Here is an 11,629-nt window from a genome sequence, read left to right as displayed (position 1 = left end):
AGAGAGAGAGAGCTTAGCTGTGATAGTATGATAGATGGTCTAGCAACGTTGAAACGAGGATTTCTGTATTTTTATTTATGGTGGGCCGGGTAAAGCCCACATAGCTCAAGGCCCAAATCTAAGAAGTGAAAGAAAATAGAACTTTAATGAAAAACTCTCGATACTATTGTACACTAAAATGTCAATTTTGGTACTATTTACTTTACCATTTATTTTTTCATTTTCGTTAAAACTCAAAATTTTCAAACTTGACAGCAGGATTCAAACCTGCGCAGGCAAAGCCCAACAGATTTTGAGTCTGTCTCCTTAACCACTCGGACATCTCGACCGTACGGTCTTCCTAGCACAAATTTTTTTTATATAAAGAGACGAAATTAACGATGAAGCTCCCATGTCCAACGGAGCGGTTGGATGTTCTTGAAAGGGTTCTGTTAAAAGCGCTTCAACTGGTGAAGGGTTGCAGAGACGAGCTGTCTCTACGTGATTGCCGTAGTGTGGAGTGTAATGTACCAGTTCCGGCAAGTCCAGGCGGATAGTGATCGCCACGTCGGTCTCCTTGTCCACCCCTTGGTTTCTCTGCTTCAAGAGTTTCGCCTTCGTATGTCAACCTGTTTCGTATCAGACAGTCTCACATGTTATTTTATAGCATGAGATGGTGTTTTCTTGCTTAGATTGTTTGGAATGTTATTTTACGACATGATATATAGACAATAACGACAAGATAATATTTTTGACCAAAATTAAGTCTCAATGAGAAAGAGAAGCTGAATATCGAATTACAGCGATCAGTATCGATTAACGGTCCTGATCAATGCCGGGTGACTGAACATCTTATCAATGTTGCAGAAAATGTAGTGATTGGTGTGTGTTGCCAGGAAAGAAAGTTGAGAAGCCTCTTGTCTACCAAACAAGTTATGTGGTGTCAGGGAAAGTAGTGTTTGCGAGATTGAGAGTAATCACGAGTAATCTTTCGATGCTACCGTAACGCTGACAAGTAATCAATACCCTTATGATATAACACGTGTACCAGTAACAAACATTTCTCGTAAAGCACATTTTAGTAACCTGAAATGCAGCTCTGCATTACTATTTGGTTGATTGAAAGCATTTTGTGGCACAGGTATGCAGTCGATGCCAACTCCATCTATGGAGGCCCCGGTTTTCAGCCAGAGAACGAAGGCCGGACGGAGTGGCAGCCTGAGCTTTTCGGTTGTTGCAGCGAGCCTTCTATGAAATGGACTTAACCCCAAAAGCGGGTTAGGTCAATTAACTAAGACAACGTACTCTAAATCTTCTTCGTAGATTAAATTAGTTTCAAGTAGAATATTATCTTGTAAAATAAAAAATAAAAATGGACCTGTACACAAAAGAAGGCTGCGAGTCCTTTGGCTTCAATTTACGACTCCAACAATATGGCATAAATCAACATCAGTTGTATTGAACTCACTTTTTGGGTCTCACCACCCTCGACAAATTCTTATATCTGACTGCCGGCATATACAAGGGTCTCTCCCTCAATGTGAGAGTGGTGCCGAATATAAACAGCCGGACATAAGAATTTCTCGAAAACTCCGACGTTGCATCTCTTTTTGGCTCAAGTTTTCTGGAATTTTTCAAGCACTGTAAAAAGAATGCTTTGCAGCACCGCAACGTAAAGATTGTTACTTCGGTTTGGGATGTGGCTGCTTAAAGAAAATATGGCCCAGCTCTTAAGAACATTCACATTCAAAGTGATCGATCCCATTTCATAAGAACAAAACTGAGTACATTGTAAATCATAAGAACGAGTAAAGACGTGTATGCCATTCATCTCTACAAGAACACAGTAGTTGCAGAATACAGAAAGGCTGTTTTGTTAGGAGCAAAACAACGAGAGGGCAACGATACAAAACTCAAAATGGTACCGGCAGCCTCGGATACTTCAAACGGTGAAAACTTCTGTATCAGAACAAAAGACCAGAAGTTTCTATATTAGCTACAAGAAAGAGTTGGCTGTGAATGCAAGCCACCAACGGCAGTCCCAGCAAGCAAATAGAACGCACAATTATCCCTTCCTCACTTGAAAAGAAAAAACTACAATTCATCGAGGGTTTTATCACCGTTCCCCAGTGAGAACAACCAACGGAACAGTTGAGATAACTTACTGGCTGGCTTCACCTCCTTTTCTTCCAATTTTGCATTGCACACTGAGTTATAGTCGTGCTTCAGATGAGGAGCAACTATTCTTTCCTGTAAAACCCGAAATGGTAAAATGAGAATGAGCTGAATGGCCATATCTATATGTGTGAGAGTAGGATAGAAACCGTACCTTGAAAATATCGAGTGGACAGAAATCAGAACCATCACAGCCCTATACACCAAGACACAAAAAATTATCGTGTGAGAATTCAATGCAAGAAAACTCAGCAGTAACCATCATAACTGAAACAGCTGATCACTATCGGCCCTAAGAAATAATGGATAAAAAGAATACCAATGACAACATATTATGAAATTTATACTAATTGCATTCCTCAAGAACTTTTCAAGTACAAAAATGAAACCGAAGCTTGGAATCCAAAACTCTTCAAAATCGTAAGAGTTCAAAATAAGTAAAGAACGGGAGCTTACTGGCATTGGAATGGGGTGTTCATTGTGCAGCACTTGCACAAAGTACTTGCTTGAAGTGTTGGCCGGACAACTGTACAGAACCAGCATATTATTCCCGCCAAAAGGTGCCACGGTATTGACCCTCCACTTTCTCTTCTGGGGAGGCTTTGGAGGGAGTTGCAAGGGCTGTTCCTTCTGTGTCCGTTCAAATTCTGAAATATATAAAAAACAACGCCTACTATGAGAACAGCATATAGAAGATGCCATCTACAGTTATTATTTCCACACATGAGCATACACCCCGATCATTCAAGAAAAATTCAGAATTTGTGGAAGAAATCACTCACCAGATCCATCAAGAAAAAGTCCAAGCAGGCATGAAAATGGAACTACAGTTTCTGCATGCGCGAACCTTAGCCTTGCCTGTTCATAACTCCCAGGAGCATGTTTTTCTACAAAACAAGGGCAGAGAGAGAGCAAGAACTGAAATATCAGAAGTCATATAAAACTGAACTGCCATAGTTTACAACTTCTAAATACACTACTACCCAAGACAGGTTACAAAGGAGAAAAAGTCAAAAGTAATCCTTTCATTAAGTTCATGTATGTACCTTCTTCAGCCGTAACAGCCTGCTCCATGGACTGCAATACATCTTCAAGCAAGGGAACTCCCATTCTATAGTTTAATGATTTACCATATCCCTTTAATATAAAGGCTTCCAAATCATCTGCCCACTCCAGCAAAGAAACCTAAGTACACAAAACTTTTTCATGTAAATAAACAATAAAAGAACATACATAAGATTCGAAAGTATGTTTCCTTGTATTAATAGACGTGTCTACAACTTAAAAAGGATAATCTGATGAAACTTAGTTTCATATATTCTATCCGTCTTCAAAATATGAGATTAGAACCAAAAATGCAATAAAAAATTCGGTTAATCATCTTTGACATAAAAAATCATATATACCTCGGAAGGGGTGAACAGCGCACAAGCTTGATCAGTTATATTAAACAAGGACGCTTCCTGCCAAATAGAACAAACAAATAATGACCATAAAAATCAATTTCACTAGGAGAATAATCAACCAGAGAGAAATATGACGTTTTTATGCATAGAAGCAGAAAGAAATAAATCACCTGTTTGCAAAGAAACCAAAGAGAAGTTGTATCCTTCTTTGTAAAATTCAACCTGTAGCGCCTCCTTAATGAAGAAGTAATTTCATCGTAGACAGGTTCCTTGAGCTTATCAACAGCAGGCTCCTGACTTTTCTTATATGCCTGAATACATAATAAATCTTCGTAAACCAACAAATAAAGCAGAGAAATCCAGATGAACCAACAGAAACATCGGTTATGGCAACCAGTCTAGTTCCCCCAATCCCACCAACAATGAAAGTACTTAATTAGCTTCTGTGTGTGGCATGTTTAAAAATCAAAGAGAAGACCAAAACTGCAGAGTACCTTGTAGTTTTGGCAACAATCATGAAACCTCAACATTATATCACTTGCACGACTTTCACTTGACACAGCAAAAGCTCGATGACGACCAGGTCCAAGATTTCCTTTCCCACTAAACATTCCCATGCCAAATGCCACAGCACTGGCGGATGCCCGAGGGACCTACCACATCATAAGGAAAAAAAAAAAACAGATGCATAAGCTGACAAGTTCTTAATGAATTGAGGGGAAAAAAAATTTCTATAGCTGCTATCCACAGCCAGAGAGATATAACAACTTTAATCAGCGTTAAGCCTCAACCGATGAAAATAAATTACTCCAAACATTCCAATAACAAATTTCCAAATATAATAGATGACTATTATGCCATAATAAAGTTACCATCAAAACAAGGCTCATCATGGAAATAACACATATAGCGAAAAAATAGTTTAATGCTATTGTATAATAAAAAGTACTGGAAAAACCGTACAACAAAGCTTACCTGTGTTGCCTTTATTGTGTAAACATCTGGATGGTAATCCTGATCAAACAGATTTGGGAACCTTTCTCGTGTCCTGATTCCAAAATCATAGAGTTCATCCTCTCCTTGGACAATTAATTCTCCACCTGTCAGTTTTCCTTTCCAAGGAGATTTCCAACCCTTTAACCAACCAGGAAGTTTTTCCAAAGACAGGTTCTGTTCTTCTGCTTCTTTTAGTAGCACCTCCAGACGAGAGGCCAGGATATCCATATCCTTGATACGTTTTTTGGTAGGAGCACGGGTTCCATGCCTTGCCTGATAATTTAAGTTTCATCAGGTTCCACAATTACGGCACTCTCTAAAGTTTATGGATTAAAAGATTAAAAGCGGGCCCAAAATTTGACCGCCTCAACGGTAACTTGTGGAAAGCTAGCAGGGTAATCTTAACAAAAGCGCAATGCAACAACAACGCATACATAAAAAAGCGCAATGCATTCGCAGCAAACTTATTTTCCATTTGAATCTTCGAATCTAAGTTACTTCTTACAGTAGAACCTAGTAATGCATCTTTATATAACGCTTATAACGAACCGAAGAATCAAACAGTTGAAACAAAAATAGCAGCTTGGAATTTGGAATCGAAACACGAAAAAGAAATGTACCACAAGATTTAGGTGGATAGGAGTACACCCATCTGGTATCTTAGATGGTACAAATGAGTTGTCCGCAATGTCTTTAACGACACCGTATCTGCAGCAAAAACCCATTAGTTATTTCTCAGAATCGTTCACTATCATCCCTAAGGTTCTTCAAATTACTTGAAAAGATTAATTCTTTGAGTTAAATAAAATAAATAAATAACAAAAAAAAAAAAGCAATTTGATGATATTTAACAATTTAAGAACCAATAATCTAGTTGTAATTTGGCATCAACGACATATCAATTGAGCGTAAAATATGATTAAAACAAAGTAAATTAAAATGTATTTTTAATCAAATTAATGGAAAAGATTTGAGTTTGTGAAAGAGGAGAAACCTGGACACAGTAGAAAGATGTTGGCGAACATCGAAACCTTCTTCTCCGGCATTCGAATGGACGAACACCGATAACAATATCAGCAGAAGCGCCGCCATGGCTCTCCCCATCCTCCCTCTCTCTCTCTCTCTCTAACACACTCTCTCTCTCTCTCTCTCTCTGCGTTAAGAAGTGGAAGAAGAACGGAATAAACTGGAAAGCAAATCGGCAAATAAATAGAAAAGAGGAAGATTTCTCTTTTTCGGTCGAAAGTTGCAGGTGGCGTAACTTGTCCCATCAATGAACGCCGCGTGGCAAAAGTTGTATACGCGTGGGGGCCGTGGGCTAATGGGCCGGTCCAGATCAAATGATTCAGGCTTCGAACTCTTGAAATTTAATCAACGGTTAAATTATTATAACTTTTAAAAAAAAAATCTGTTTTTAACTGTTTGATCAAATTTCAAGAATCCAGATCTCTTGATCCGAGGCCTTGATGGAAGAGATCCGGAAAGGATCTCTTTCCATGGGCGGCCGCAACCACGGACTCTTTCCCTGTGGGCCCCAACTATCCTAGCATCCAATATGGGCGGGCCTTGCGTTTTAGACTTTTAGCTCATTAGTCAAAGCCCACCATGCTCCATTGTGAGGGCGTCCCTCCCTCCCTCCCTCCCTCCCTCCCTGCAGAGGTCCATGGCCGCGGAAGCTCAGATACTTCCTCAAAGTTCAAGCTCACAGTCCCAAAATGGTAATTACACCCCTCTCACCTTCTGTTCTTCGTTTTTTTTTCTTTTTTTTTTTTGCCTTGTAAATTTACTTTTCCTATTTCCAATCACCATTGAATATTTTCTTTTACTATTATTTTTTGTAGTACGTAGATATTGATTTAAATTCTGCGTCTTTAATATTTTTCCTTATCACTGTAAATTTATTTTCATGGTTTTCAACATTGCCTAAAATTTGAAATGTTATTAGTAAAAACCTTTTTTTTAATGATTTTTTTGTTGTTGTTGAACTGAATAATTAAGTGTATGAATCTGGTCAACGTGGGGTATATATCCAGAACTTTATAGTGTTGTGCATATGGTTTTTGATATGATTATTGTTGGAGCTAACAGAAGATTTGGCGGAAAACCAACGATGTGTTCTAAGATTCATACAGCCGACCCTATATATCCAAAACTTTATAATGTTGTGCATATAGTTTTTAATATAATTATTGTTGGAGCTAATAGAAGACTTGACGGAAAACCAATGATGTGTTCTAGGATTCATACAGTCAACACTATTTAGTGGGATAAAGCTTCGTTGATGTACGTTAAGTGAGGCTTTCGAAAAGCTGTTATGAATTGAACTCTTTTATTCTGTTGCTTTGAAAATATGATTTGCCATTTTAGTTGGGGGATTAGAGGAATGATGATATGAGTAAAGAGAGAGCTTTCCATCTCTTTTCTCCACATTGCTTAGAATCCAAGTTGAAACAGAGTGTGAACGAACCCTGATGAGCTGAACCAAGTTTTTTCGCTAGGTGACTTATGTTCTCGATTTCAAATGGATCGATTTGGTGGTTGAGTTTTGTGCTCGCGACTTTTGCAGGCGAGAGGTTTGAAGAAGCATTTGAAGAGGCTCAATGCCCCGAAGCATTGGATGCTCGACAAACTTGGCGGAGCATTTGTAAGTTGAAAACCTATTATTTGTCCTCCCTTTTGTGTTGATGCTTGTGTTGCTTGTGCTACTTTATTCATCGCCTAAACTCTTCTGTTACTTTTCTTCCTTAGGCACCCAAGCCTTCATCTGGGCCTCACAAGTCCAGGGAATGACTACCCTTGGTCATTATTCTACGAAACAGATTGAAATGTGCTCACTTACCGGGAGGTCATTTCCATCTTGATGCAACGGCATGTTCTGGTTGACGGGAAGGTTAGGACCAACAAAATCCTTCCGGCTGCATGATGATTGTTTACGCATCCTTTTTCACGGCATCCATTTTTACCGATTAATAAGTTCTGTGAAAGGACAATAGATTTTGTTGTAGAACTTATGTTGCTCCTTGATTTGCAGATGTTATTTCAATCCCCAAAACGAATGAGAATTTCCGGCTCCTTTATGACACAAAGGGTCGGTTCCGTCTCCACTCAATCAGGGATGAAGAGGCAAAGGTTACTTTTACTTTTCAAAGTACATGACTTGAATTCTTGTCCAAAAAAAATTTACATGACTTGAATAAGTTATAGCTACTGCATTTGGATCGTGTTTCATCATTCCATATGGATCCTTTCGATCTGCAAAATTCCATAACTTGAATAACACGAAGGGTCTGTTCGGTTTCTGCTCGAACTGCATTTCATCTCGTTAACTGATGGACATTTTCTCTATTCTGATTTCTTGAGAACGGGTTTTTCGCTGCGGTTCAAACTTTGCAAAGTCCGGTCTGTGCAATTTGGGCAGAAGGGTATCCCATACATTAACACCTATGATGGACGGACCATCCGCTACCCTAACCCTCTCATCAAGGCCAACGACACTATCAAGCTTGACCTAGGGACCAACAAGATCACCAACTTCATTAAGTTCGATGTTGGCAATGTGGTCATGGTTACCGGTGGAAGGAACAGGGGGCGTGTCGGAGTCATCCACGTCCAGGATGCCACCGGCCATGAATTTGCTACTCGATTGGGCAATGAGTTCACCATCGGCAAGGGGACAAAGCCGTGGGTAAGTCTTCCCAAGGGAAAGGGTATCAAGCTGACCATCATCAAAGAGGCGAAAAAGAGGCAAGCAGCTCTACAAGCAGCCACGGCCTGATTAACTATGCACAGCCTTCAAATTTTGATTGACTTGTCCGGCTATTGGTTTTGCTTTTGGACCTGGAGCTAGTAGTTCTGAATTTGTTCTTCAACGTTCATACGTTTCCTGTTTGTTTTGCTCACTACATGTGAGCCTCAATTTTTTGCTATTTAAAGTTATTTGGAATTGGTCAAAGAATACTCTACTTGATACTTCATAACCTAGGCCAAGTTGCTGTTGGAATTCGTCGAAAAATTAGAGCCGGTTGAAAGTTCTTTTAAAACGACTGAAGTTTTTTTAAAGAAAATGTTTTTAAGTTTCAAAAGTACTTGAAGTACACCTTGCAAAAAATATTAGTTCCAGTTATGTGTTTCATTTAGTAAGTACTTTATGCATTTTTCTAAGATTTACTTGCATTTTTATTAATAATTGTTTAAAAACATTTTCAACAAAAGCGCTTTTAATCATTTTAAAAATACTCTTAAAAAAACTCTTACTCACGCAGTGGGTATATATATATTCTCCTATTGACCAGCCTATTTTATCAGAAAATTATGTCAACTTCAAGAAACATTAGGAAAAAAAAACCAGTGTGCCGGTTGCATTAATAGAAAGGATAAGTAGTTCACAAGCTGCATTCAACTTACTCGACTAAAATTTGTCCCAATCTAATCAAAACCCCTAAACAGCTACAATCAGCACAACAGACAGCATACGGCCACTTTCAAACTGGTTACCGAGGAAGAACGGGGACAAACTCATCATCACGCAGCAACAGCATCCTAGTTGAGCAGCGCCTGGTCGAAGTGCCAGACCCCTGTAACGCACAGCAAAACGTAGCGTTAAGAAACAATGCAATCGGGTTCTTATCATAAGATAGAAAGATGTCGGTGTGGGATCAAGTAAAGATGATTCCGAAATTGAATCATGGGGATCTTACCGTGTCCTTTTCCGACTCTCCTTAGTTGAGCAACATATTCAGAGATTTTCTTGATGGCTTCCACCTGGAAAGGTAAAAGTAGAGCATCAAAACCATGCTACGAGCATTATCCCTGTAGAACATTTCCAACTCAGGTGATAAACATTGGACGGCAAAATTTACCTGCTCGGTCAAATACTCGCTTTCAACAAAATCTGTTAACTGCACATCTTTGTTCTTCTCAGCAACCTGTTATTCGTAAAGCCAAAGGTAAAAACGTCTTGTAAGTTAGAACATGGCATAAAAAGATTACTAATTCCTCATAACACGAATCAAATGACGTTACTGGTGAACGAAGATCAAATTAACCATATATAATCAGCTAAATCGAATCATCTTAAGCTAATACGACAGCAGAGAATAAGAATAAAAGCCTTACACTGTGTAAGTGGAGCAGCTTTTCATTTGTCAGTTTCTCCAGAGACAATGCAAGCTCCATTGCTGCATCAAAAGAAAAGGGACAGAGTTAGAGCTCGATAATTAACAGTCCTATAACTAGTTCAATGACACGAAATCATCTGCATAAACCAGGTCCTCGGGCCCTGCCTTCTCTCATTTCTCGTTATCAATAACCCCGCACATTTCATTACATACATACATGTAATTAATTGTTAAGAAGGTGATTAATTTTCTTCAAAACTCAATCCCAATGTGCTACGACACAGCTAAAGACTAAATATATTCATGTAAATGATTATATAATAGAATGGTGTCCAACGGGCCAAAACATAAATTGTTAAAGTAAAAGTTCTGGCCACAGAAACACAATTGAGGGCCAATAAAACTAACCATACAAAGCATCTCCTTTCTCTGGATGATCGAACTCAGACACAGGCATCAGAATAGACTGCAATTTCACTCTTCCACCACGCTTATTCTGAGAAATGCCGACATCAAACAAAAAAACATGATAAGGAATTCGGTTTTACAGATGAGAAACTTAATTTATAGCCTATTGGAGTAACAAAAACACCTGGTATTCCATAAATTTCTCAGCATGATCCCTTTCTTCCTCACTCGATTCCTTGAAAAAACTGCGATATAACAAAACCATAAATAACGAAATCATTGTATTAAATGCTAAAATTAGTCGTAAGGATTTCCAGGAAATTACTTGGCAAGACCCTTGAGAGCAACATTGTCCCGATCGAAATAGGCGTACATGGCATGGTATATGTACGAGACGTTGTACTCCACACTGATATTCCACCAAAGAAACGAATCAATCAATCGTTAAGCACAGCAGAGAATAAACAAATACAACCAAATTTCGACAAAGAATAGTGGGATTCACAATTGCAATACTTTTAGATACGACATTCGAAACCAAACATACATACGCAAATCCAAGAACAAAGATTTAGCAATACATCCATACACAAATCCAAGCAGGTACAGATAGAACAATTTCCCATTAAACAATTAAAGGCACAATATTTCATATGATGAAAGAATGCTTTGAAAGTTAAAACAGACAATCGGATAACTAATCAAGATTTAAACTTTAACACACAGAATTCATTACGATAATCAAATATTATGTAAATAACAATTCTTTCATAGATATATAACATTTGAAGGGAAAAGAAAGAAAACCCACTTGATCTGCTCGTTAATGGCGGCCTCACTTTCGTCAGTGTACTTCTGGCGGGCCAGAGAGACTTGTGGGAGAGTAGGAACGAGATCGAGCTCCTTCTTCACCTCCTCAAACGGCTCGAAAACCACACCGGTAAGCGGCCGGTTAGTTGCATTCTTCGACGCGCAGACGATGACCCCACTTTCATTTTTCGCCGGAGGGAACCGGAGAATCGAAGACAGAGACGTGGAGGAGTTCAGAGGCGAGAACGAGTACGAAATGGACGGCCGTGGCGACGACGGCGCAGAGGAAAACAGAGGACCAAAACTGTCCCTGCGAGCGAGCAAGTGAGAGGAGGCTGTAGAGGCTTTGAGAAGCATGATTCTAGAGAGAGAAACAGAAGCGTTGCCGGAGAGGAGAGAGAGGAAATCAGGGTCAAAGAAGCAGAGAAAAAACCAGAGGAAATGGAGGGTTTGAGTGAGTGTGCGGAGGTAAAGGAGAAGAAGTGGGCTATATGGGTGGCTAAGGATCGTATGAACCATTGGATCAAACACACGTGGACGGTTGCTGTTGATTTGGTGGGACGGGCGCGTGGCGGGCTTGTGGCGTGGGTGGATCATGGATGTGCTGCTGTGGAATCCAAGGAAATATCTGGAATTTTGGGGCGTGTGTTGAACTTTTTGTTTTTTGATTTTAGTATGGGTAAGCTGCCAACTTTTTTTTGTTAAAATTTTTACTCAACTTTCGATTTTTTTCTTATA

At 39.2% G+C, this 11,629-nt stretch overlaps 2 protein-coding genes and 2 pseudogenes across 3 annotated transcripts; 2 read left to right on the top strand and 2 right to left on the bottom strand.

Annotated features, from left to right (window-relative positions):
* The first annotated feature begins 380 nt into the window (after positions 1–380).
* On the top strand, positions 381–1,559 carry LOC137720080 (cell number regulator 13-like; annotated as a pseudogene).
* A 150-nt stretch (positions 1,560–1,709) lies between these two features.
* On the bottom strand, positions 1,710–5,727 carry LOC137720079 (uncharacterized). 2 transcript variants are annotated; one of them, XM_068459090.1, is made up of 12 exons: positions 5,551–5,727; positions 5,177–5,264; positions 4,536–4,829; positions 4,055–4,213; positions 3,731–3,871; positions 3,561–3,617; positions 3,201–3,339; positions 2,937–3,041; positions 2,611–2,801; positions 2,309–2,350; positions 2,145–2,229; positions 1,899–1,938 (listed from the first exon to the last, which is right to left on the bottom strand). In XM_068459090.1, exons 1-12 carry the CDS (start codon positions 5,658–5,660, stop codon positions 1,922–1,924), a joined length of 1,428 nt encoding a protein of 475 aa, XP_068315191.1. In that variant the 5' UTR covers positions 5,661–5,727; the 3' UTR covers positions 1,899–1,921. The 2 variants fall into 2 exon arrangements, with proteins under 2 accessions (XP_068315190.1, XP_068315191.1); XM_068459089.1 differs by having other exon boundaries at positions 1,710–2,229.
* Positions 5,728–6,217: 490 nt separating this feature from the next.
* Positions 6,218–8,331, top strand: LOC137721510 (small ribosomal subunit protein eS4x-like; annotated as a pseudogene).
* Positions 8,332–8,892: 561 nt separating this feature from the next.
* LOC137719385 (ferritin-4, chloroplastic-like) lies at positions 8,893–11,345 on the bottom strand. The gene is made up of 8 exons (XM_068458427.1): positions 10,893–11,345; positions 10,407–10,490; positions 10,266–10,326; positions 10,082–10,169; positions 9,672–9,733; positions 9,416–9,481; positions 9,254–9,317; positions 8,893–9,130 (listed from the first exon to the last, which is right to left on the bottom strand). Exons 1-8 carry the CDS (start codon positions 11,246–11,248, stop codon positions 9,096–9,098), a joined length of 816 nt encoding a protein of 271 aa, XP_068314528.1. The 5' UTR covers positions 11,249–11,345; the 3' UTR covers positions 8,893–9,095.
* Positions 11,346–11,629: the final 284 nt, after the last annotated feature.

The sequence above is a fragment of the Pyrus communis genome, chromosome 16 (assembly GCF_963583255.1).
Source record: "Pyrus communis chromosome 16, drPyrComm1.1, whole genome shotgun sequence".
NCBI classification, from domain to species: domain Eukaryota; kingdom Viridiplantae; phylum Streptophyta; class Magnoliopsida; order Rosales; family Rosaceae; genus Pyrus; species Pyrus communis.
This window is presented reverse-complemented; position numbering and strand designations above follow the sequence as displayed.

Excerpts from the sequence above, each read along its gene's own strand:
- LOC137720079 (XM_068459089.1), bottom strand. The coding sequence starts at position 5,660 with ATGGGGAGAGCCATGGCGGCGCTTCTGCTGATATTGTTATCGGTGTTC. Across the intron at positions 5,265-5,550 it reads CATCTTTCTACTGTGTCCAG|ATACGGTGTCGTTAAAGACA; the intron begins GTTTCTCCTCTT and ends TTTTTGCTGCAG. Across the intron at positions 3,042-3,200 it reads GGCTGTTACGGCTGAAGAAG|AAAAACATGCTCCTGGGAGT; the intron begins GTACATACATGA and ends CTTGTTTTGTAG.
- LOC137719385 (XM_068458427.1), bottom strand. The coding sequence starts at position 11,248 with ATGCTTCTCAAAGCCTCTACAGCCTCCTCTCACTTGCTCGCTCGCAGG. Across the intron at positions 10,170-10,265 it reads AGAAATTTATGGAATACCAG|AATAAGCGTGGTGGAAGAGT; the intron begins GTGTTTTTGTTA and ends GGCATTTCTCAG. Across the intron at positions 9,131-9,253 it reads GAGAGTCGGAAAAGGACACG|GGGTCTGGCACTTCGACCAG; the intron begins GTAAGATCCCCA and ends TGTGCGTTACAG.